A 26,330-nucleotide genomic window follows, 5' to 3' on the forward strand; every position below is an offset into this window, starting at 1 on the left:
TGGATGGCTTAAAACTGACTTGCTTTATATTTCTCACACCATTACTCAAGTTTTTGTAAGAACAACGTTTCTTCCTTTGAAGTTTAAGTTTAAACAGGGGCAAAGTATTAAATATATCGCACAGAAAATTTATTAGATTATCTAGTAAAAATAAAATTTAAAATATCTCGTTTATTTGAAAACTTTCATAATGTAAGTAAAACAATCAATTCCTTTTAAATATCCTTCATGAAACTTTGGTTCTCGAACATTTTTTAGTATTCCAGCTTTCTCAAATATTCCAAGATCGGTAGTGAAATTTCCTCCAACATATATTTCATTTTCTATCATGTCTGTTCTGATAGGAAATACTATAAAACCACCTAAATGCATAAAAAAATAAAAAATTAATATCTGGTAGTTGCATATTAGGGCAAACAGAAAAATAATTTTAAAACGTTAAAAAAAATTCAACTTCCAGAGCAACAGTTAAAATACAAATGTTTAAATAAAAAAGAAGACTCTTTGCTTTATAGAAAACGAAAGTATGTATATATATTAACAAGCTTGAGATAAAAAAACAGTTTTATTTAACGGATGTATGAAAAAAGTTTTAGATTTTCATTGCATTTACACATATAATAAATAAAAGTGCAGAAGTAATATTTAAAGCAATGGATAACTTTTCGATTTCATCCTATACTTTAATTTTTGTAGAGCGTACCAACACAGTAAGTTATCAGTCCGTTTGTCCACCAAGGTGAATCGAATCGTACGTAGACTTGGACGTTTTAAATCAGTAAAGTTAATGCTAAGCTTCTGGGGCTCTGATTCTAAATACAATTATTATTTATACTAACAGAGACATCCTTAACATTTACGGTCAAATTAATGTCTTTACTGTAAGAACTTTAAATACAGTGCGCAGACACCAAAATAATAGTCCAGTTATCCTAGGCCTAATATTAGTTAATTTTTTATTAAGTACAATATACAATCGATAAAGATATAATAAATACACAGCAGCTTCTGACTGTGTTTATTTTGACAAGTAAACAAACCAGCATGTCTTTGTTTTGAATTTCGCACAAAACTACTCGAGGGCTATCTGTGCTAGCCGTCCCTAATTTAGTAGTGTAAGACAAGAGGGAAGGCAGCTAGTCATCACCACCCACCGCCAACTGTTAGGCTACTCTTTTACAAACGAATAGTGGGATTGACTGTACATTATAACGTCCCCACGGCTGAAAGGGCGATCATGTTTGTTGCTACCGGGATTCGAACCCGCGACCCTCGGATTGCGAGTCGAACGCCTTGACACACTTGGCCATGCCGGGCCACCAGCATGTGATTCTGGATGACGAGAAACCCACTTGAAACAAAAATATGTCTGAGAACGGCTGGAATGGGTATTAACAGTTTTACTGCTAAGGAGAGAATAACGTTTAGACCTTCTTAAGCCATCTTTAGGTTAATAAGGAGAGAGTTTGCAACTGAACGTTGCCGAGCACATGTCATACCCGTTTACACTCTCGTCCCTAAGACATGTGCAAGGAAACGGTCAGTTGGAAACTCTCTCTTTGTTAACTTGATCTCGGAAAGTCGAAACTTTGTTTTCTGCTCATCAGCAAAACTGCAAAAGTGTTAATTCCCGTACTAACTGCTCTGATGTACATTTTTAAACCAGCACGTGACTTTTGACAAGCTTTCATAACCATCTGTGTACCTTCAAATCATTTCATATTACATTATTAGAAAATTTTTGTAACTTTATGAAATTATTACGATAATAGAACTTTGCAGTTGAAGCAAATAATTATCAATCACGCTATATTACTGTATTATTAGTAATACTATTATCAGTATCACCCAATAATTATATTTATAGGTCTACAAGTCTTGCATCATTTGCGGGAAAAGTTTTGGAAAGTGATAAAAGATACTTTGTAAAGTCATTTAACAAACTTAAAAAGTTTCATTTTGACGAATAGTCAGCATCGTTTCATGAAAGAAAAATCTCGCCTTACAAATTTTTTGGCTTTTTTTGAAAGGGTACTGCTTATGTTGTGAAGGGTAGGGGTGAAGATTTGGTGTGTCAGGATTTTCCGAAAGCATTTGGCTGCATTAAGATTGATACAATGCCAGAGCTAAGGCTATATTCATCAAGATTCAAACTATGATAACGTACATGCATTGTCTTACATTTATTATGAATGAAACCCATTTACCATTCATTCACTCATCTCACTAAACTATTAATTATCTAAATCTTTTTTTGTAAAGCAGTGCATTCTTCTCACACTAGGTTAATATCATCAGCAAACTTAAGTAAGTTATTGACCCTTCCTTCACCTTTGTAATTAATGTAAACAAAAAAGAGCAAGAGTCTTAAGACTTAGCCCTGAGGTATCTCACTTATGACTTTAATCCAGTATGACTGAACTCCACTTATAAGAACCTTCTGTTGTTGTTTTTTTCAGCCACTTTTCTATGCAAGTAGCTAACTTATCTCCCCCACCTATATATATTTTTTTTAAAATAAGCCTTTCATGTGGTACTTTGTCAAATGCTTCCTGAAAATCTAGATGCACTAAAGCTACATCCTTATCCTCATCTACATAAGCAATAACCCTCTCCTATGTTTGTATTTTATCCTGTTTTAAGTCCTAGGTACTGTAAATACATTCTGAAGCATAAACATAATAATATATAGATATAATGAGAACTAATTGCTGAAAGTTATACAGAATAGGTATATTCATATATAGCCAGATGTAAAGAAGTGGTTGTTCACTATAATGTTGGCCTAAACAGCTTCTATTTCTGCTGTAGTTATCCCATTTATTTTCTCAGATTATGAGTCTGGGTGTCTTAACCACCTGGCCATGTCAGGCCTCCAAAATTAAGGGAAACTAATAAAACTAAAATGTTATTATTAACTTTAAATATTCCCAGATGTTTTTAATAGGATTTATTTAGTATATTTGATTCCTTCAATATTGTTTTATAGAATATTTCATTAACTAACAAAGTGTTATTGAGAATTTGCATTTTCAGAAATATTCACCATAAAATTAAAATACATACTATCTTTAATGATGAACAGCAGAACAACAGCACCAACACTGAACATTTAACAGGTGTTCACAGTAACAAACATACAAACTTTATTGCAATCAAAAGTACATACAAAGTTATTCTCACCTGGCTTGCTGATCCGAATTAATTCTGGAAAACTATTTGAAGGATAAATATGGCCATAACCAATAGCTCCACTCATGATGATAACATCATATGTATCTAATACAGATATAAATCAAAAAATAATAATTTCCTGGACTTAACAACAGTGATGTTTAAAAACAAAAAAGGAATAATACGTGTGCATTGTTAGTTTCTTATATTAATTATTTACAGGGTTAATTACACTTTTATTAGAATGATTGACCTATGTTAACAGTAATAATAACATAGTGGCAGTTGCACTCTGCAGCACATTTAATGCTAGTTTATAGTAGATTCAACATTTCTTGACACCATTTAACTCCTATGGTAGCTAAATGCTAAAACTAAGTTTAAACAAATTGAAATGTTAATCCAGATAAAGTTATGAGGCCCAACATTTGGAAGGAAGGATACTTTCACCTGCTCTATAGAACTGGGAAAACTTGCACACCAATGTGATTAAGACAGAATGAGGCTCAAACACCAACCCCAACCTATTCCTGAGCAATACACTAACAAAAAGGAAAAGCCAAACAGGTAATCAATATCAGTTTTGGTGCTAAGTAGCTCTTCTAGTGTTCCTGTATTTACTTTTTTTATAAAAGTTTGATTGTGAGTAATGTCTTATATTAAAATATTTTTATTTCTATCTTAGAATACATTGGATTTATTAATTATACTACAAAAGAGCTATATTACCTTCCATAATTTTTACTGAGTTAAAAAAGAAAATCCTGTGTTACCAGTTTTCTTTATCTGGCATACAAACACGTTGTTTAGATTTAGTCACAAATGATAATTATTTGACACAAATACTTTTGTTCAAAGATAAGAGTGTTACTTACAAATTTATTCTTATTTTATGTGGTAGTGACATTATTTCATTTAAATATAAAAGTGACGATCCCACAAGTAATTTGGTGCATAAACAGTTATCAAAAAATGGATACCTTCAGAAATTCAGTAATGAAATTAGAAATGTTATTGTAACATTTAAAAAAAATTATATAGCATACAATAATAACAAAATAGTTTTGCATGATATCAGTAATTAAATAATGGTACAATAAAATTACCAGTTATCATAAAGGAAAGAAGTCATCTCATTTTCATACCATAAATTTGGATGATACAAAAATGGTTTGATAAGTGTACAGTTCAGGGAAACTAAATAGTAAAGAGAAGAAATATGTTTTTGTTAGTTAAAATGTTGACTGTTTTTTGTACCCTACATTTAAATAATGATTTAATTATTGCATCTCTATGTTTATAAATGTTAGTGCAACTGTCAAAAATTACTTTATTCTTAATTTTGGAAGTTTAAAGGTAATGTACCAGAAGACTTAAGAATTCAAAAAATGGGAGGAATTGTAGTTCATATTTTAATCCAGACGTTTCTAGAGGATTCTATCTTTGATTGGATAGGGGAAAGAGGGAAAGATTAGCATCACATATGATGAATTATTAGATTAATTCTGGATTTTCTCCAAAGTTTTAGAATCTACACCTATAAATAGTGATAAGAAGACCTCCAGAGAACTAAACAACATGTAGGCCATTTCTTTTCATCACAAGTCATTTTTTTACTTGTAACCAGATATCCAGGTATTATTTTTTGGAAAGAATAAAATCCTATTTCCATGCAGAAATGTGATACTTATGGTAGAGGTGGAAATGTATTGTAAGCAATGTGTCATAATAATGAACATAACAGATGTTTAAACTTCCAAACCAATGGCATAGTTGCTTTGACACTTAGACAAGTCAGATCATCAACCATGATGTAAGCAAACAACAAGCATCTGTAATTCCTGCTTATCAAAATCATGTGACACATGTTCTCACAACAAATAACATGTTTGCAGCATCAAATGGATGCCATTTTAGTTTAAAATCAGTTAAAATAGAGGTTATCCCAAATGTCCCATTCCTTCTGATAATAACTATTTTATTTTTCTCTTTTACTATCAATATGAAAATATTTCTGTTGTTTTATACCTTCTAAAACACTTTCAACTAACTGTTCTCTTTGTCAATTTTATTGAAGGACATATTTACTCAACATCTGATGCAATTTTTCTCAATTTATTTCTTTGTTAGAGTGTGGAATTCCATGTATCTCTACAAACATCAGTTTAAAGGTGACCATATGGGTAATATCAGTTATACTATTATGAAATAATGACAGTCAACTCTCCCCCTTTAATTGCCATGGAAATTACGTATCTCATTATGACTAGTCATTCAGCTTATGATAAATTAATAATAATTTATGATAATTCATGCTATTATGACATTAATTACAGTTTGAAGTTTTTAAATTCTGGATGAAATATAGCCAGTCATCAAAGAAGATATTTGGACTTTTGGTTCACTGTTTATATTGAATCAAGCTACTTTGAACTGGCTACAAGGGCATTACATTCTTATATTGTCATTAGTAGGATATAAAATTGTTTCCAAACCATTGCATAGTTGTTTGGAAACCAAAGCATGCTAGACAATCAACCACAATGTAAGCATATGGCTATTGTGTGTGATATTCTAGCTTGTCACAATCACAATAAACATGCTTTGAGACTGAATAAGATGTTTGCAGCTGCAAATAAATACCACATATGAGTACAATTAGTAAGGAACAGACTTCATAAAATTGGATTATACATCAAATGTTCAGTGAGGTGTAATACAGTCAAATGAAGACTAAAATCAGTTTAATTGCAGTCCTAAGAACACTTCCAGTGAATTAAGAACATGCAGGGATATATTATTTAAAGATGGGTTACTCTTCACTCTATAACCAGACATCAAAGTGTGCTTATTTGGAAAGAATCTAGAATCAGATACATCCCCATTTCTGTGTAAAAATGTGATGCTTATGATAGAGGTGGAAATGTAATGGAAGCAGGAGTAGATATTGGAAGACTTAGTGATCTGTATATTCTATGGAATGGTACATTATTAATTCTGCATATTAAGGGGCCTGCATTATACACCCTTTTGTGCTGTCATATGCTGATATAATCGGCTCCAACTTCAGTGTAAAGGATAATCATGCTTGCTCTGAGTATGCTATACTGCTTAACACATTCCTTGATGAAGAATTAAGGAGTTGATGAAATGGAGTGCCTGCAAAATCACTGGAATTCAATACTATTAAGAATACAAATAATATTCAAGGTAGATGCATTACATTCTGTTATTTGTCTCCAGACAATGAAAATATCTTGGAAACTGTTTCAGAAGGATGGTTACGATTATCTTGCCATCTCATCCACATTTTGATTTTAAGTGTAAAATACCAGTGCAGCTGCTTTTATTGTTTTTCATAGCATTCTAATGGATTTAATATTATTTTAATATCTATGTTTGTTTAAATTTAATGTGTATTTGGAAATGTTTGTAACTGAAATATGTATTGTGAAAGTACCATCTGTTCTCTAAATTTGTAGAAGATTTTTGAGGGTAAGAATCAACAACACATGTTTTATAAAAGCATATCCTCAAATATTGTTGCCAAGGCGCTTTTGAAAATGTTGCCTTAAAATTTATAAAATATAAAATCAGCACGCTGAGAAAGAGTTAGAAATAATATTGTTGATCTCCTACAGTCAGTGTACTATAAACCTTGGAAGCTATAATTGTGACAACACTTATTAACTGGAAAACTACAGATATTTGACCAGGAACATTTATAGATTTTGAATAATACAGACTTTTGTAAATTAACTTCAGACATTAGTATTTCTATAAAGACATAATATATTTCTCTTAGGAATAGAGCTAGCGAGCATTCCTGTCAAGTGAAGTTTATCTGTGTATAAATATAAAAGTAATTTATGCCATGTGAACCATTGAAAATGTATTGAGTTCCATACCAGATAGAGGAAAGTAATATTGTTTGTGAACAGTAAATAAAATATTCAGTTCCAGACCAGAAGAAAACCAAGTATTGTTTGTTAGTTTGTAAAACTTTTGTATATAAATTATTATGTGTAATAACTATTATTATAAATTGTATTGTTGTTTGTATATTAAAATATACTTGTGTTAAGAAAAAAAATTGTATGTATTATTCTTGTTGGCAAATATCATGAATTTGATAAATATTGACGCTCAATTAACTTATAAATTGAAGTTGAAATATCCAGTTATTTGAAGTCACAGTGCATAAAGTATGTAACATGATAAATCAGAGACCTAAATATAACAGGCACATGTTTGTACCTTTGAACAATCAACAGTGATGCAAATAAAGAAAACAACTGAGGCTACAATAATCATAAATTTGACTTCAGATACAGCTTTAAAATTTTTGGTTGAATGTTTTAAGAAATTTAAGTTATCTCTCATGTTTTCATTTAAAATAAATCAGTATAAGTCTCAATGATTATGAACTTTACAAATATATATATATATATAGATGTATATATCATGTTTAGCAATAACAAGGGATCTGTTGGTCCATCTCAGCTGTTCCATCATCTAAACTAAAGTTATTAAAAATAAATAAAAGATCTTAAAGCCAGACCTTATAATTCATATAGTTATCAAGTTTCTTATTAAACTCACTTAAATTTCTTGTCTCCACAATATCCAAAGGCAACGCATTCCAGAGGCCAAACACTCTGTTAGAGAAACAGAACTGCCTTAGCTGAAGATGACTCATACTTTTTTATTATTTTAAAATGCTGGTTACTGTTTGAAAAGGATTGTCTTCAGATATAATTGATGCAATTTATTTATGAGAGTTTAAAGCAAAGATTGATAAATATTTGAATAAAGTCCTGGCTTTGATAGTTAATTTATTTGCATGAATGGCATAAATAAAGGAATGGTTAACAGGCAAGTTTGCCAGTGGCATTAAAGTTTTTAGTGTTACTGGTTGTGAAGAGGATAAGGATTATTTGGTAAGTTGAGTGGATAAATAAATGGCAGATTATTTTTGATTACAATAAATGTAAGGTAATGCGTGTAGGATATAAAAGTTTGAATTATGCGTATAATTTTGATGGGAATGACCTTAACAGTGAAATGGAAGAAAGATACCCATTTTTGTGGTTCATCACTCTCTTAAGCCATCCAAGCAATGTGCTGTTACTAATGGCAGGGCAAATAAAAGTTTAGGTTTTATTTATAGCATTATTGAAAACAAGTCTAAAGAAGTATGAATAAAATTGTATATTTCATTGGTTAGGCCATGTTTGGAGTGTTGTGTTTAGTCTTGGTCTCCTAGTCTTAAGAAGATACATTGAATTGTTGGATAGGATTCAAAGGAAGGCTACTAGGATGAGTGGTAAGTGTTATATTGAAAAAAAAGGAGTTAGAATGGATTTGATTGAAATGTTTAAGGTTGTTAAGGGACTTGATAATGTTGATGTATCATCTTGGTTTTCATTTATAATGGTGAAAATTGCAAGTCTATGGGACAAAAATATAAATTTTGGCAGATAAGAAGTCATCGTCATGTAAAACAGCTTCATACTTCTAACATTGCAGATGGTCTCTGAAATGAGTTGACTTTAGATGTAGTTGTTATGCAGTTAACTTAAGTAAGTTTAAAATAAAACTTCATAAATATTTGATTGATAATGACTGGCTTTCTCCCTTTTTCCTTAAGATTTTAAGTGTATCTTAATAGATAATATAGCCCAGATGATTCAGAATGTTCTTTAATGTTATGTTATGGGTCATGAGAAAGTGAAATCTTTCCATCTCTGACAAACAAAAATTGGTAAAAGTGTAGTGAAAAGTTTACCTGACTCTAAAAGAAAGCCCAGTATTTATGTTTCAAAAACCTGAAGTTACCAAAAGGCACTTTTTTATTACAGGAAAGTCAAAACATTGTTATCCCACTGTCTTTCTTTCTCTTAACTTACTTTCATATGTCTTATGTTCAATATCTTTTAAAACAGTTTCAGTGCACTAACATGTTATAGTAGTATAATTTCATAAATCTTATTCCCCTAAAACCACATTTTAGTATGCCATTTTCTCCACATTTATTATTTATTGACCTAAGACAAAATGTTTCTTAGAGTTTCCTAAAAAAATGCAGTTTAGGATTGATCTTTTTAAGACTTGGGGAAAAAAGAACAATAACTTACTAACTCTATTATCTGCTAAATCCACACACAAGCATACAGAAAGTAGACTTTTGGCATTAAATGACATTAAAAGTTATTAGTGCAAACTACTTCAGGACATTCTAAAAGAATAATACAATACACAAGAAAAGAATGTTTAGTGACATAGAAATATAAGGTTTAAACAAATAGTAATGATAATGTAACAAAACTAAATAAAATAGTGAGAAGCTACTTATTAAAACTGAGGAAATAAAAATCATTAAGAAAATACTTATAAGAAGAGGTTTAAAAAGGTAAAAGGTTTAAGTTGGACAATTTTTAAAAACATAGAAGAAGTAATGAAAAATGAAACAAATTGTATTTACTTGATATGTAATTTATCAATACCAAAATGACTTATAGAGCCTATTATAAAAAATATTTATTTCACTTCTGATTCTTTGGTTTCTATTTGGGGAGGTTAACATGTCATATAGAACTATTTTAAGATAATAAATGGATTGGCCAGAAATACATTAATCAAAAGTGTGGAGTTTTTTTTATCTGAGCTTATGTAATAATAGAACCTCTATTTTATTACATTTCTTGAAGATGAACTGAATTTTAAAATTTGAAGGTAATTCAAATTAGGTAAAATTTGAACTAACATTTTGTAATTTTATGATTAGACATGAGTAACAGCTTTTAATAAGTTGTAAATGTATTATGCCCTTACTGTCTTGAATAGGTAAAGTACATCCTTCTCCCAACAATGAAACAAAATAGCGTTTATAAATTTTTTTCTCTTTAGCCTTTTCCAACATTTCAGCACAACCATCTAAACTGTCTATATTCTCATAACCAAACTTCTTTACCTAAAAGAAAGTGACAGATAATATTAAAGTTACCAGAACAGAATCAAAATGGTTTATATGACATAAAGAATAGTAACCAAACATTTTTGTTATAAATTATGTTAGATATTCTGGTATATATGTTCCTAAACATTTTCTTAAATAAGACATTATTTCACAAAGCATAACATTTGTAGAAGTGACAAAGAGGACCATGACATAGGATTAAAAACAGTATTATGACAAATCTAGCAGTTTAATTCCTTTTAACCCTGAGAAGATACAATATTTTCCATCAAAATATTTGTCTAAATTATAAATAGCATAATAAATGCATATAAGTTAACAAAAACTTATTTAAACAGACAAATGTTTCTACAAATTGTGAATAAAATGATACACTGACATTTCTTAGTTACTAATGGCAATTTTATAGTGTTAAATTACACACACACTGGTTACATGAAATTTCGTTTAGAACTGGAGTTCTTACTCATTATAATTTCAATATATTTCCTCAAAAAAAAAGTTTGTTTCAAAATATGAATGAAGTTATTGATGACATTTTTATAATAAATTAATAACGGAAGTATGCTGATGATTCACAAAGTTAAGTTTAAAGATAATCAACCTTTAACTGACAATTTTTCATATATTACATACATATTGAAATACTTTTATAGGTGCAGGTGAGCAATAAAACTGTCAATTAAAATTATTATAACCTCTTAAATTTAGTAGAGAACAAAGATAGTAAAATATTTTCATACTATTACCGAGAAAGACACAACTATCAACATTATGAAGAATAAAATAATTATAATACCATATCAAAAGCAGTTAATTACATAAATCATACTTAGTATTAATTTGTCCTTTATTTACATGAGATAAAGTTTTGATAATAAAAAAAGAGCATCCACACACCTCTATTCCAAGAAGTCCTGTTCCTGCTAAGAGATCCAGTATTCGAGAATGTTTAGCCAGTTGCAATTCCAGCAGTGCATCTCTAGTGTAGTAATGACCCATATATCCCCATGAGAGCATGTTCTGCCAAAAGAGTAAAATATCAGTCTCATTTGACCCTCAAGTATTTGATCAGTAATCTAGCTAAATATAAAAGGAGATAATATTCTTTATGAAAATTATTACTTTTCATGGTAATATTCCCTAAGAAACTGCAAAAGCCATTCTAAAATTATTGGTTTTAGCAATGATCACTATTCATATGCTTCCTTTGGCAATATATATAATTATTATACAAATAGACTTAGCTCTTCTATAAGAAAGCTTCAGTACCTCTGTAGACATGCTATAAATGTTCTATAAATGGGCTATTTTCCTCTTATGGACAATGTAGTCTTTCTTTGTAGAGTCTACACCCATTCTGTTGGTATGCTGTAGCTAGATCTGTATTTCTTCTTAATTTATTCTAAATGCAGGAAAGCATTTCATGCTAGGATAAATATTATGATCAAAAATAAAATGTAGATCCCCATGATTAGAACATAATCTCTTCAGTGTACAAACAATGATAAAGCTCATTCTGCTCATTATTTCCAGTGTCTAGTTCATCATAGTAAAAAAGAAATTAAAAGCTTTTAGACTAAAGACAATCTTTCTTGTCAGAAGTATTGCCTCTCAATCATTCTTCCCTTCAATCATTTCTCTCATGATTCCAAGACACAGTTTTAGCCATGCAGTAAGTATATCCCTGTTACAATTGAGACCTTATCAGAATTCAACTGGCACCTCTGTTATTGCTGGTCAAACAGTTGTTGAATAGTTTTACACAGGCTGTTAATGATCAGACACTTCTTCCTACTTTTCAGCCAGATTTTGCTTCCTTCATTGCAAATATTAAATGGTTATTTCCAAGCTACTTTCATTTCTGCAATAATTATAACTGTTGCAAAAGCACCTGTAAAATATCTTCATTATAAGACTTTGGAATCTCAGGATGTTCATAATATTCTCAACTCTCATGCAGCTCCTTATTGTGATTTCTCATCTTAAGGCTTTGCGGTGGAAGACACAAAGCCTACAGGCTCATAATGTGCAACTTAAATGGTATGTTAATATTAGAACCTTTCATTCTTTCATTCCTGAAACTGATTTGAACCTAATATTGTTTATCTTTTCTACTTTGTGTAATTTATCAACTCGATCACTTATTTCTTTCTACTTGCCCTTTATTTCTGCACCACTAAGTGGAATGTATTCATAATATGTTTTGTCAGAGACTTATCATGTGAAACATATGTTTCATTTTCATCAAATCATGTCACATTCACCATTCCATATGAACTACATGGGACCTTATCATGTAGGAAATTTTGTTTTCTTTTTTTTAATTTTATTATCTCAATGCAGGAAGTTTTGGATCAATCCATAATGAGATTGCTTACTCTACTCAGCCTTCTTCTTACAAATCCTTTCACCTTAAAGTTCCTTGGTGAGGTGCCAAATGTAATTAAGCTACACTAAAATGACAGGCTTTTCAGTCTACAAATCATCAATTTACAAAATGCTGCATTGAGGTCTTACCAGTGTATCAAAGTCAAAACTTAGAAACAAATTCAAAAACAAGGACACATCTGTTAGTTCATTGAAAAGTTCTTATAGTCTACATCCTTACCTCAGTAACTTGAGTTGGAAATATAAAATATTTATACTTGTTACAACTCATGAGATGAGCAATATTTATTCTACCTATTTGATTTTCCATTCTTATTGGCTGTTTTTCATATTACTTTCTTCACTACAGATGAGCTGTCTGAGACCATCCACAATGCTATTGGTGAAATATTTTCTGTTTTTTTTAACTCCATTTAGCACTTCAACTGAACTGGACTGGATAGTATAATTTATTCCACATCGGCTAATCTTGATTCATGAGCCAAACAGTTTTCATTAGATATATATATATATAAAGACTCTTGGATTCTTGTTGACCTATTTATTTTGTCTTCTAACATTTCACTACTCAGTGTATTTGTTATCTTAAATACTATGAACTTTTATATCCTCTTCAAGCTGGCTTTCACAAAGGAAAAGGTACTTTAGATTGCTTGTTACAATTGCAGAACTCTTATCAGCTAACCTCAAGCCAACCAGGGATATGGTGTTATCTTCCTACAGATCCAGTCCATGTCTGATTGGATTACAACTTGTGTCATTTTAAAATTGCATGCTTTAAGATAAAAAGTTCATTTTCTAAGATGGTTCAAAACTATTTGAATGGCCATTCCTTTATCAGTCAAAATCCTAGTTGTTTGATCAATGGTACAATCCTTCAGTTTTGGGTACCCCATGGATTAAAACTGAGTCCTTCTCTTTTTAATGCTATGCTTAGTTATTTCACAGTGAGGTCAACACAAGGCTGTATTTGCTGAGAATATTGCAATTTGAAAATAGGATCCTAATTTAACTTTCATTGACCATTCTCTTCAGGAGATATTGGATTGTGTCCAATGTTGGGTATACAATTAAAGATTTTCTTTTGACCTATTAAAAGCTGTATAAATGGAAATTACTAATATGAAATTAGAAACTATTCCACAACTTTATGTCAACAATATTAGTATTTCTTTGGCTTTTGAAACCTATCACCTAGGAGTGACAGTCATTGTATTTGGAAACCATGTTTGTTGTTTGGTTTCTACATATAAGAACCACTTGAGTTTTGTTTATGAGCAGTGTATAGCACTTATTGAGACTGATTAGCATACTTTGATGTTACTATACCATACTTTAATACATTCAATGTTGGATTGTGGTTATCATACTGCCCTTCCTATGTTCTTTATAAACTTGCATTCTTCAACATGCGCTGTCAGTTATCTATTTAAGAGCCAAAAATTGCACTTCATGCTGTGCTTTAGATATTTTGGTTAATTAAGTTTCTCTTAACCTTTGTAAGTGATATTGTTCTGGAAATTAGGGCATTAAACCGATCCTGTATGCCAGAAGTAGTATAGAATCTTTCTTGATAAATTCTTTTTCTACCTTAATTTTTAGGCCCAGCATGGCCAGGTAGTTAAGACGCTTGACTTGTAATCTGAGTGTTGTGGGTTCGAATTCCTGTCACACAAAAACACACTCTCTCTTTCAGCTATGGGGTGTTATAATGTGATGGTTAATCTCACTATTCATTGCTAAAATAGCAGCCCAAGAGTTGGCAGTGAGTAGTGATGATCTAGCTGCCCTCTCTCTAATCTTACATTGCTAAATGAGGGATGGTTAGCACAGATAGCTCTTGTGTACCTTTGTGCAAAATTCAAAACAAACAAAACTTTAATTTTTAATTATGGAACTTTTCCCATTTTTGAGTTTTAACAGAGATTTTGCTTCACGTTTTGTAGCTAACAGTCTTTCTCACTTTATACTGGATCTATAAGCTTTGTCACAATGTTAACATGCATGGCCTCTTGCTGAAGTTAATGTGGAGCCTTACATTGTAGAATTTTCTCATAAAATCAACCCTATTCATGATTGTTTATCTTATATATTCAAATTATGTGGTCTTTTTATGCATATACAAGTTGGTGTCTAAGGGCATTTTTGTTGTAAATATTGCATGTGCATTTTAAATTCTAATCTTGAATGTTTGCTTGTATTATTGTCTGCCAAACCTTATAAGCAGTTTTGGTGAAGAGCTCCTATGCCTTATCTTATTCTGTTTATCTAGTGTGGGAGCTTTAGTATATTCTTTTACAAATATTGGTATTTCTACTTACTCTTTCAGTAAAATCTCAAGATTTGGGAGTGCATGTTGGCTTACCTTGTGAATGTTTAATTCTTTACTACAACCTTTTGAAAGTGATCTTCAAATTTGCTGCATTTTGATTCTTAGCTACTGTTGCATCTCTAGGAATAAGTTGACAAATCAGGACATCTGAATTTGGTTAAATTCACTTCTGGATCATTATATGCATTCTTTGTTTTCATCACGAATGAAACTTTTAAGCAGGTGTTCCTTCACTGTCATTATATGCAGTTCTTGACACAGTTGAAAGTGACCTTTACATTAGAGTGTTTATTATGTGAACCTTCTGTTTCTATATCCAGTTGTTGTTTTTTATAATCACTTTCTTGCTTGCTTCCAGGTGTATCAGACCATGGTGTGCATAAATTCACACTAATTTTCACCATCATCCAACTAAAAACAAACAACATTAGAGAACTTTTTGTCAAGGTATTGGCATGATTTCTGAGTACTAACAGTTATAGTGCTTTGAGGATATATGTTGAGACAGTTAACAAACCATACATTGCAGGAACTAAAATTAAAAATTTATGGCCCTCCACAAATATGAAAATGTTCTTTCAACAACATAAAGAAGCACAGTTTTTAGGATTTAGAGGAAATATATTATATGGATGTACATCCAAAGTTTTTGATGGAGATTAAAGACAGAAAATTAGGTTACGATAAAAGCCAATTGAAAAATATATTACACTTTTGCCTTTATGAAAAACAAACATTAAGATAGTTGCACCAGTTTTCTGCTGCACAGTTACATAAAGCATGATAACGTGCTCTGTGCAAGCATGTATAAAACTTTCTCTAGTATACTGAATCAAATAGAAAGCAAAAATAGCAGTTCAGAATTTTTCATTTTATTTTTTAAAACAGAGTATTGTGGTACAATTACAAATTTGCTTATAATGCATTCCTTTATATTATTAATTTTTCAACTTAGGTAATAAAAAATGTGGAATGAATTTAAAGCTGCATGCATTTTTAATGTGATGGAAGGAAAGCCAATTGCACCTCACATTTTCAGTAGAATGTCATGTTCGTTATTTATTAAAATTTAATCTTAAATACTTTTACATCACTAGTTTCTAAACATTTTTGAAGAAATTTAAGGATATAATTGAATAAGAAATATCGTACTGCAAGTTCCATAACATACATAGAAGTATTATGCTACAATTAGAACAACTAGAAACAGGTACGCTGTTGGAATTATGGAGTCTCGTCTCGGAGAGATTTTACAAAATAAGTCGTTCATTAAGAAGATCCCAAATGGATGTCATTACATCTTCGCATCTGTTCAAATATCTCGATAAATTGGTATACGAAGTAGAACATTAATTTTCCGAATATGAGGAAAACAATGAACAACTGTCAAGATATGAGAATATAAAGGTCGAAAGATAAAGGAAAAGAAGAAAAAATATGTAAGTAGACGAAGGGAATGCTGAGGAGAGTGATTTTTCACTCTCTACTTAATAAAAAGTCCAAACTTTCTTAACAATAATTGACAAACTGTCATACTAGACAAGAGAATCGTGGCCTTCATAACTTCAGTTGTAAATTTCTGTTTTTATGAAACTTAGAGCCTATGCCTGCTAAGGACCTTTACAGTGCTGATTAGTACGTGTCCTATGGACTTAAAGAGTTGCATAAAGGAATAAACTGTTCATTTGTTGTTGTTTTGTTTTTTGCCCTCTGTAAGGCAAAGTTTATTGAAACGCCTCCTGAATCCAAGGACTAAAGTATGCCGAAAATGAGTGATATGAACCAGTCTCTGAAATCAACTTTCCCAAATATCTTTGCGCGAAATTCAAAACAAACCAAATAAAACTTTCCCAAACGTCCTTATAATCTTAAGGATGTACTTGTGCCTTATGTCACACACTTGCTCGGGAAGAAGATTATTTTCAATGCTTAAAAGGATAAAGAGCACACTTCTAACCACAACAAGTCAAAAAAGGCTTAATGCATTGGTACTTTTGTACATATAAAATGACACGTTAAAACTCCTTGAGACCAAATAGATCATAAATGCCTTTGCTACAAAAAGAGCTAGGAAGAAGACAGTTTACAGAAGGCCTCCAACTCTTGCACGTTTTTTCGAATGACGCTGATGAGCCCTGGTCTTCAACTCATGCCAAACGTTTTCAATTAGGTTGAGATCGGGTGACTGCGATGGTCACTCTAGAACGCTTATATGGTTCTTCTGTAACCAGGATTGCACATATTTTGATGTGTGCTTAGGGTCATTATCGTGCTGATGGATCCAACGACGCCCAGGCCGCAAGTTCCGAGCATCATTCTTGATATAAGTGCCTAATATATCAACGTACTCTTCTTTTTTCATGATTCCGTTGACGCGGTGAAGGCTGCCTACACCAGAAGAGCTGAAGGAACCCCATAGCATGATCGAGCCACCTCCGTGTTTAACTGTAGGGACGGTATTCTTTGGCAGATTTCGTTCCCCTTTCTTAGGGAAAATATAACGAACATCATTGTGGCCGAAAAGCTCGATTTGAGTCTCGTCTGACCCAAGAATATTCTTCCAATAGGTGAAGGGTTTATCTACATGTTTTCTTGCATACCTTAATCGTGCTTTTAAATGAACAGGCTTTAAATATGGAGTTCTACGAGGACGGCATGCTTTAAACGCAGAAGAGCGTAACATGTTCGTAACTGTAGAGATGCTTACTTCAATTCCAGTTTTTCTTACCAGTTTTTGTATGTCATTACGTGTTAAACGAGGGCTCCTACTAACATCTCTGAGAACCTTCCTCTTGGCTCTCTCTGGAATTTTGGTGGGGCGTCCGGAACGAGGGAGGTTATCAGTTGAATCTGTAAGCTTAAACTTGGCAATTATGTTTTGAACAGTAGATTTCGGCACATTAAGTTGTGTAGCAATACCGGAAGGAGACACACGAGACTTGTATTTTACAATAATTTGTTTTTTTAAATCACTGAACAATTGTTTCCTGTTCACCATGATGACCAAGCAAATAATGACGGAGATGGTGCTAAATTGCCGGAAGTACATTTTTTTGCTGGCTAAATTCCAATAATTATGAACCAAGTGTCTAATTTTGGAATGGTATAATGTAGTTTATTCGCCAAATAACACATTTTTCAGGGGAATATCAGTTTTTTCACACCTTCTGAAATGTACGAACACTTTCTGCTCCTCCTATATTTGGTTATTTCTTTATAAACAGTTTATGTGTCCTCTAATTTATATAAAAATTTATGTAGATGTGTGTTAGTATAATATTTATAATATATTACACTTCTATTAGCCTACTCGTGATACTTTATAATCTATGAGCAAAAAACCACTCGGGTCGCAGGGGTACGAACACTTTCTGTCGTAACTGTATATACTTGGTAGTATAAATGCAAATTTTCTCTGCGTTAAAGCACCGTTTCTTCTATTCAAAACAACTAGTGCTGTTTATTAATTTGTAGACGAGTTTTACAAATCAGTAGGTATTTGTTTTTCACTTTCTCCAAAAGTAAAACACATCTTGAAGTTTAATTTTTTCCTTAGTCTTTAGTGCTGATCATAACAGGTCTGTCTGACCCTCAATCTGCGTTCAGAAACAGGAGAAGCTTTTAATAAAGAATGTGTTCTTCAATCTTAGAACGAATTATATACTTCGTTTTACATTGCTCACATAATTAAAGTAATAATTTTGATATGGTACTCAACTTGACCTACGAAATTAGCTAGTATCATTCATTGCTGCCCTCTATACGTAAAATCTTTCTTTAGACATACCACAAGCCTCCTGCACACCAACAGTATCAGTGATTACCTGGTAGGAGTTCGATTTACCAATATTCTTCATCAATACCATCCTTTCCTAAATTATTATGGAGTCCTTCAAGTTTTATTGGAAGACTTTGTGATCTCATTTATTCCCCATTTTTCATGTTTCCTATGCCCATTTCCTTCCCTTTGCCTCGGAATCCAATGTCTATCAGAATCAGTTGAGAACTTATTATTTCAGTAGGCCACCATACATATTCTACATACTTTACCAGGTTTCGATTTCAAAGTTTGTGTTGTTTTTAAAAAACTGGAGACTGAAGGCTTGCCATTAGTTTGTCCCACTTCAAACAATTTGTTTAACTGTTCATGCAATTATTTATAGTGCTGAAGTGACAATTTTCTCAGTATTTGTGAATGAATAAGAAAGATGCCACCAGTGCTAATATACACATATTTATCTCCACGTGATCTCATTTGTATCTTCACTTGATCCATCAGGGTAGTTAACCAATTTTGCCCCTTATCTTTTGGATTTGCTTTTGTTCCTTAAGTTTTCTATTGGTTAGTCAGAGTCTTTGCTCACCATCTACATACTCTGGGGCTGCGATTTCACCATTATTTAGATGGCTGGCTTCTTCTGAACTGGAGTTGGACAGCATACTTCCGATCTCCTTTGAGTGACTGCTTAGGTGGGGTGATTAATCAAATTGCAAAAGTCTTTCCTTTGTCCTATCCAATATCTTGTTCAATTATTTTTATCTATTTTCTTCGACACACATTTCAGTCTGGCCCAGTCTTCTCTTCTGTGACTTGATTCAATGGAATTGTTAGTTTATCATACCCTTTCAACTCCCCCACTTTCTGCTCACAAGATTCTATCACTTTTGTTGATGCGGTTTTGAATGACATCACTGATCCTCTTCAGTCATGCACATATGCAAGCCATTCAGTGGTCTCTTCATGATCAATGAAACCTTGCTCGGAATTCTTTAGCAGTTTCGATTACCCTCACTCATACCCTGATGGACAATCTGCTTTGCTGGTTGGAAGAGGCCCATATGTCAGCAGACATCCCACTTCCTCCTCCTCACCTTTTCAGGGCTGGGATACGTGGATCAATCACCAAAAGGCTTTGGGCTACTGGTCTGTCAACAAGAAGTCCTTACACATCAACGTCCTCGAGCTTCTCACAGTTTGTCAGGCTTTGAATCGTATTCTTCTCGTTGCATGTCGTGTTTTATGTGCGTTTAATCTAGTAGTGGATAATCTATTCTATCTCAACAATGGTTATCTGACCAAGTGATATTTAGGTTCTGCATATTCTAGGGTCTTTGCTGTCTGTGAGGCTTCCCCACGTAAATGCATTTGCCAAAGCCCTCAATCACAAATTACCTCTCTTTTGTTCTGGCTATTGGTGCCTTTACTGGAATTGGTCTCATAAATTTCTTTATATTTATCCTCCTATTCACTTTCCTCATCAGTTAGTCTTTTTCATCCATACCACTCTGTGTTGGAGTCTTTCTGATCACTCCTTAATTGTGGTTTCCACGATTACAATACAACAACTTTTCACTCCAGTTTCCCTTCCCTTGCTTTTCTTCTTCCTTCACAAACCTCAGTTACTAGTTTTACACACAGCCGTTCACATTCTTTGTCTTTACGCCTAACTTTCATTTAGTTCTTGGAGAGGAGATAAAATTTATTCAATGAAGTAGCTTTTTGGTTCATTGCATACACTGTTTTTTAATTGAGGTGTATCAGTTTAAATGAAAAGTGTTTTACATTTGATCTGTAACTCAGGGATTCCCCACTGACTGGTCTACTGTGACTGGGTTTCTCACATAGCTTTTTGACTCAGGGTCTTTGATCTCCTTGCTCGAATACTATAATACTATATTCTTCCATATTCTTCATTTCTTTTCACAATACTATTGAGTTTTTGCTTCCCCTGTTCTTACAATATTAAAGCATTCTTTCCAGTTTTGTTGTTCCCTCATACAGCATAGTCCAGTGATAGCGAACCTATGGCATGCGTACCCAAGATGGCACGCGTAAATATTTTGCTGGCACGCAAAATATTAAGTGCTGCCTCCTCTTGGTTCTGTAAACTCTAACGCTAGCCCATATATATATATATATATCTTTATTGCCAAATAGAGCAGTGAATGCTTTTTCCAACCAGGGAGCAATGAGAATTATTTACAGAAGACGTTTCACGCCAGCTTTGTAGTTGCAGAAACGTGTGATATCGGATGACACGTTTTGAATTCCTTACAGGCCAGTGTATTTTATTCAGTACTTGGTATTGGCTTCGCTCTGCTTATATTTTTTTTCTGTTGTTTGTGAGTGAATACTGAATACTTAATGATAATAAAGATAAATATGCATTTAGTTTTTTGCAGTAAGTATATGAATTATATTGTTAAAATTATATTATTTGGTGTGGCATGCGTGTATTATTTAGCAGTTAGCTTGTTATAGATTTATTTTTATACCAATGACATAAATTTTCACCTGGTGTTATGTTGCGGTAAGTTAACTTATCGTATTTAAGTTAATTGGTGAGATATTTTTAAATTGTATTTACCCTTTTCACCTTGTCAGTATATCAGCTCAACCAGGAAAAGAAACAAAAATGTTCAAACGGAAGGAGCAGCAGCAGAGATTTTCAAGAATCGTGGACTAAAAGATTTGGTTTGATCAAAAAGGGTGATAGAGCATTATGTATCTTATGTTTTGAAACAGTGGTGTCCAGGACTTCCTCTGTAAAGTGGCATTATGAAACTTTATAAATGGATTTGTGATAAGAGTGAGCAAGAACAAAAAGAACACATTCTTCGAGAAGTCAGCAACAACAACATGCAGTCAAATGATTTGATGAAATTTGTTTCAAGTAGTTCCAACTTAGTTGCTGCTAGTTTTGGTATTTCAGAAATTATTGTTCAACATGGAGAAACCACTTAGCGATTTGGAGCATATTAAAGAATCATGGCTATCTTGTGCTTCTTTCCTTTTTGACGGTTTTCCAGAAAAAAAAAATCAACGCATTAAGGAATTGCGAGTGAGTAGAAACACAGTAAAAGATAGGATATTAAAGATGGAAATAAATATAGCAGAACAGCTAACAAAATATATTGGTTCATGTAAATTCCTTTCCATTTGTATTGATGAGAGCACTTATGTTACATAATCAGTTAGGCTAGCCATTATTGCTCGGTTTTGTAGGGGTAATGAAACATGCGAAGAACGGATTAACTTGTTAACATTTCCTGAACATACCATAGAGGCTGAAATATGTAACGCAGTAGCAAACGAATCATCCAGTCGACAGGCTGACATTTCAAAGAAAGTTTCCGTGACAACTGATGGTGAGCCCAGCATAATTGGTAAAGAGGCAGATTTTGTAAACCTGCTTGCAAAATGTGTTGGACATCCACTGGTAGACTTTCATTGTATTATACACGAAGAGGCTTTGTGTGCAAAAGCTGGCCAGAAACTTGAAAAAGTGATGGAAATTGTAACCAAATTAGTTAATTTTATTTATACACACGGTTTGAAAAAAGACAATTTCAGAATTTACTGAGAGAGGCGAATTCGATGTACACAGGACTATTTATGTATGATAATGTTCTTTGGCTAAGTAGAGGTTATGTCCTTAAACAATTAAATTAGTCTGTTTTTGACAAATTAAAAATTTTCTTGTCAAGAATTATTTGATGTTGTGTGAATTTGTAGAGTGATGTTTTTAATAGATTTCTCCTCACATTTAAACGACTTGAACACCCAATTACGGGGATCTAACAAAACACTTGATGTTATGTTTCATAACATAAAAGTTTTTGAAATTAAACTCAAAATTTTTAAATGTGATGTTACAATGGCACTTTTAAATATTTCCCAAACCTAACAAAAACACATGACAGATCTTGAAATTCATGAAAAAATATGTATTCGGAGCTTGTAAATGCAATTTTAAAGAATCATTAATTCGTGTTTTGAATAACTTTCTTTAAGATTTAACAAGTTTAGCTTATTTGAAGAAACTGAAAAATTCATAAAGTTTGCAGACAATGAAGTATTAGACAAACTGAACTTAGAAATGTTGCAGTGGATTGACTTGGATAATTTTGAGATGCAACCGACTGATTTGTAAAGCAGTTCAATTTGGAGGCAAAAAATTTGTCAACTTAAGAGCTGAACTAGAAAATACTGAAAGAGATCAGTTAGTAACTGGAATTACTCATAAATTTGCAGAAAATGAGATTCTGAAACTCTGGAATTCTATTCCTGAAATTTTGACTGTCTGAAAAATGTCTCAATTGCAGTATTAACAGTATTTTCATCTACATATTTATGCGAGTTATTATTTTCAGTGATGAACTTTGTAAAGTGTAATTATTGGAGAAGACATTACTGATGAAACAAGTGCTGTATACCCAGCTTTCAAAACAACCAAAAACAAGCCTGATATAAAACAATCTGTTATCGTTGGTGCAGCAGCAAAAGCTTCACTAATAGTAAAATATGCTTATTTTCCTTTCCTTGTTTTATATTTCATGTTACATAATATGAACCAAAACTTATTATTTCACGAAATGCTTTCAGTTAACAGTGAAACAATGAATAAATGTAAAAAAGCAAGAGTACTCCTTCTTTTTTCTTAAAATAATGGATTTCATTATTATTGATAATAATTAATTACTTTTATTTTTTGTGAATCACTATAATTATTAAAACACATAACTCCTATAGCTGTTTCATTTAAAATAATTCAGAATTATAATAAATGATAGCCTGCTGTTAAAAATTACCACAGGCGCGCGAGAGAATTTTTCAGAAGATTATTTCCAATTTGGGCACACATTCTCAAAAATGTTCGCCATTCTTGACCTAGTCTTTCACACTGTAATCTTAAAGGGTCCTCTATTCATTCCGTTTGAAACCATTTCGAATCACCATCACACCAAACATGCTCGCCCTTTCAGCCGTGGGGGCGTTATAATATGACGGTCAATCCCACTATTATCGTTGGCAATAGGTGGGGATGATGATGACTAGCTGCATTCCCCATAGTCTTACATTGTTTAATCAAAGACAGCTAGCGCACATAGCCCTGGTGCAGCTTTGCGCGAACTTGAAAATAAGGTAAAGGTACCTCGTACACTGGTAGAGGTTTTCTCAGGCTATAACTGAATATTTTATTGGTGGTCGTATAACTTCAGAATTTCACCTAGCAACACAGCTTTCAATTTACAAGTGGACGTGGGTGACCATAAACCTAGAAATATTAGAATGTAAAATCAACATCGAGAAGTTCTTGGAAGTGTTCACATATTAATAAAACGCACTTCAATTTTACCTTGGATCTTGGGATATTATTTTACTCTATTCTCACAATATCATGTGTAACAGCTTGTGACAGCATAGCCTGCAGTTTTAAAAGGCTTATATTTAAAAAAATGGAATAAAATGGCACAGTGGTATGTCTGCGGCCTTATGCTGCTAGAAACCAGGCTTCAAAATTAGTGGAGAGCAGAACACAAATATAATTTTGTATAGCTATGTACATAACAAACCAAACAAACAAACCAACACTGGACAATTTGAATTCCGGAAAGGGAAAAAAAAAGCATTTTAAAATTTCTCACAAGTCACGCAAGGCATTATATATTGCATATAAACAATACACACGGTACCTATAAAACGTTATATACTACATATAAAGAGTACATGCAGTACGCATAAAATATTATATATTACATATGAACGATTCACACCGTACACTGGAAGCATTATACTACACATAAACTTCCACTGGAAACAGTCCCCAGTTGGTACAACGGTAAGTGTATGGATTTGCAAAGCTAAAATCAGAGGTTGAATTCCCTCTCGGTGGACTCAGCAGATAGCCCGATCTGGCTTTCCTATAAGAAAGCACACACCCATTAGTAGCTAAACGTTTAATTGTAAAATATGCAAAATTATCTGTTGTTTGTTTCCTTCCAAAAGTTTTTGGTAATCTCATAGTCTCAACCTGTAGGTATCACAAATAATTAATTCTGATTGCTACAATTTGATTCTATTTCCCATTTCCTCTATTCATTGAAAACACCTAAGAAGTTCTGCAATAAATAACAACAAAAAAGTACGAATTTAAACTCAAAATCACATTCTAGTGTATTGATACTTAACATAGTTGTATACCGCCAATCCACATGACAATGGACTTGACTGAATGACCAAAACCACTACCTTAAAGAAAGCGATACCTTAGAACCGCCTAGAGAAACATTGAAATATTAACCAGCATTGTATACATCCACACCTTGAAAATATTATAAACACTACCTTGAAGAAAAGTGATATTCCAATTACATCTATTGACACCCCGTATCACGTTAGCGAAATTAATTTATTTATTAAATCTATTTTCTTTTCAAAACAAATCCTATGAACAAGTAAAGAGTGTAGCTATGAGAACCAAAACTGGAACCTCTTGTGCTGTCCTTTTGTTGGTTATACTGAAGACTGGACGTTTCGTAATTACATAGGTGCCCCCCTATCCTTATATTATAGGTATACTGATGATGTATGGTAAAGTTACCTTCACTGATGTCGAACTCGATTTTATCTTTCGTTTGTTAACTTCTTTCACCCATGCGTTCTGTACACGCTCTCTGCTTCCAACCAACCAGTCTCATTTTCTCACACAAACATTTCCACAACTAATAGCAACCGCCTCTCCAGACTTTTAATTTACAAATCGTTGGACACAAGAGTGCCAAGTCTACATGAAAAACTATATTCAATCTAAATATACGAAAACTTTCTTAAACAAAGTCTGAACATATAAGTTTACCACTGAGGGAGCTCCATAATTCCATCACTCAAGTTCGTGGATCTACGATGTAACCCTATAACATAAATAGTGCGTAACAGTAATTGTGTGTGTGTCTTGTTATCTGCTGCGTCCAGCGAGGGGAATCGAAACCCTGATTATAACGTTGTAATTACGAAATGTGGATTTGTTTATTAAGTAACTTTAAAATATGTGATAGTGTTTATAGTGTCTGTATTACTAATTAGATATAAATTATGATACTTACGTTTTCGTAAGAGTCTCTTGTATTGGCATATTTACTAACTGTTGTTTCAGAAGAAGATTCAACGGCGAATATTGAAAGGTCCGGATCCAGAAACTCTAAATTATAAGATACATTTCCTTCCATGCTATGTATTGATTCCTTAAACGCCTTAACAAAGAGGATAAAAAGTGCCGAAAATATGAAGTCTTCAAACACTTATAACACAGTGTTACGTTGCGTTTTCTTAACAAATGCTCGTCTCATTCCTAGCTCTTGCGGCTCAGTTTAATAAAATTCGTTTATTACAACCTAGCAACAGTTCAAAATGCAAGAAACAACCCCTAGTGAGTCAACAGTGGGAAAAAAATTACGACGTATAAGTACTCGGCATAAGGCGCGTGCGTGTAACTTGATAAGCCGGATGTTGACAGCATATGTGCATAGGCAAAATTCTCACGAATGTCACGTTCAGAATGCCCGTATCGATAAGTGTAACAGATGTTTTGGATTTTTTTTTGGAACAAAACTAGCTAAAATGTGTTTTTTTATAACTAAGTTACATAGGGCTATGTTCTGTGTCCACCAAGA

At 32.6% G+C, this 26,330-nt stretch overlaps 1 protein-coding gene across 2 annotated transcripts; it reads right to left on the reverse strand.

Moving 5' to 3' along the window:
• Nucleotides 1-26,126, reverse strand: LOC143247712 (methyltransferase-like protein 27). Of its 2 annotated transcripts, none has more exons than XM_076496133.1 (5): nucleotides 25,764-26,126; nucleotides 11,054-11,176; nucleotides 10,009-10,147; nucleotides 3,184-3,279; nucleotides 1-362 (listed from the first exon to the last, which is right to left on the reverse strand). In XM_076496133.1, exons 1-5 carry the CDS (start codon nucleotides 25,884-25,886, stop codon nucleotides 172-174), a joined length of 672 nt encoding a protein of 223 aa, XP_076352248.1. In that variant the 5' UTR covers nucleotides 25,887-26,126; the 3' UTR covers nucleotides 1-171. The 2 variants fall into 2 exon arrangements, with proteins under 2 accessions (XP_076352248.1, XP_076352256.1); XM_076496141.1 differs by having other exon boundaries at nucleotides 152-362; nucleotides 3,170-3,279; nucleotides 25,764-26,124.
• Nucleotides 26,127-26,330: the final 204 nt, after the last annotated feature.

This window comes from Tachypleus tridentatus, chromosome 1, assembly GCF_004210375.1.
Source record: "Tachypleus tridentatus isolate NWPU-2018 chromosome 1, ASM421037v1, whole genome shotgun sequence".
Classification (NCBI taxonomy): domain Eukaryota; kingdom Metazoa; phylum Arthropoda; class Merostomata; order Xiphosura; family Limulidae; genus Tachypleus; species Tachypleus tridentatus.

Excerpts from the sequence above, each read along its gene's own strand:
- LOC143247712 (XM_076496133.1), bottom strand. The coding sequence starts at position 25,886 with ATGGAAGGAAATGTATCTTATAATTTAGAGTTTCTGGATCCGGACCTT. Across the intron at positions 11,177-25,763 it reads CAAGAGACTCTTACGAAAAC|AACATGCTCTCATGGGGATA; the intron begins GTAAGTATCATA and ends CTCTTTTGGCAG. Across the intron at positions 3,280-10,008 it reads TACTTTACCTATTCAAGACA|ATACATATGATGTTATCATC; the intron begins GTAAGGGCATAA and ends TATCTGTATTAG.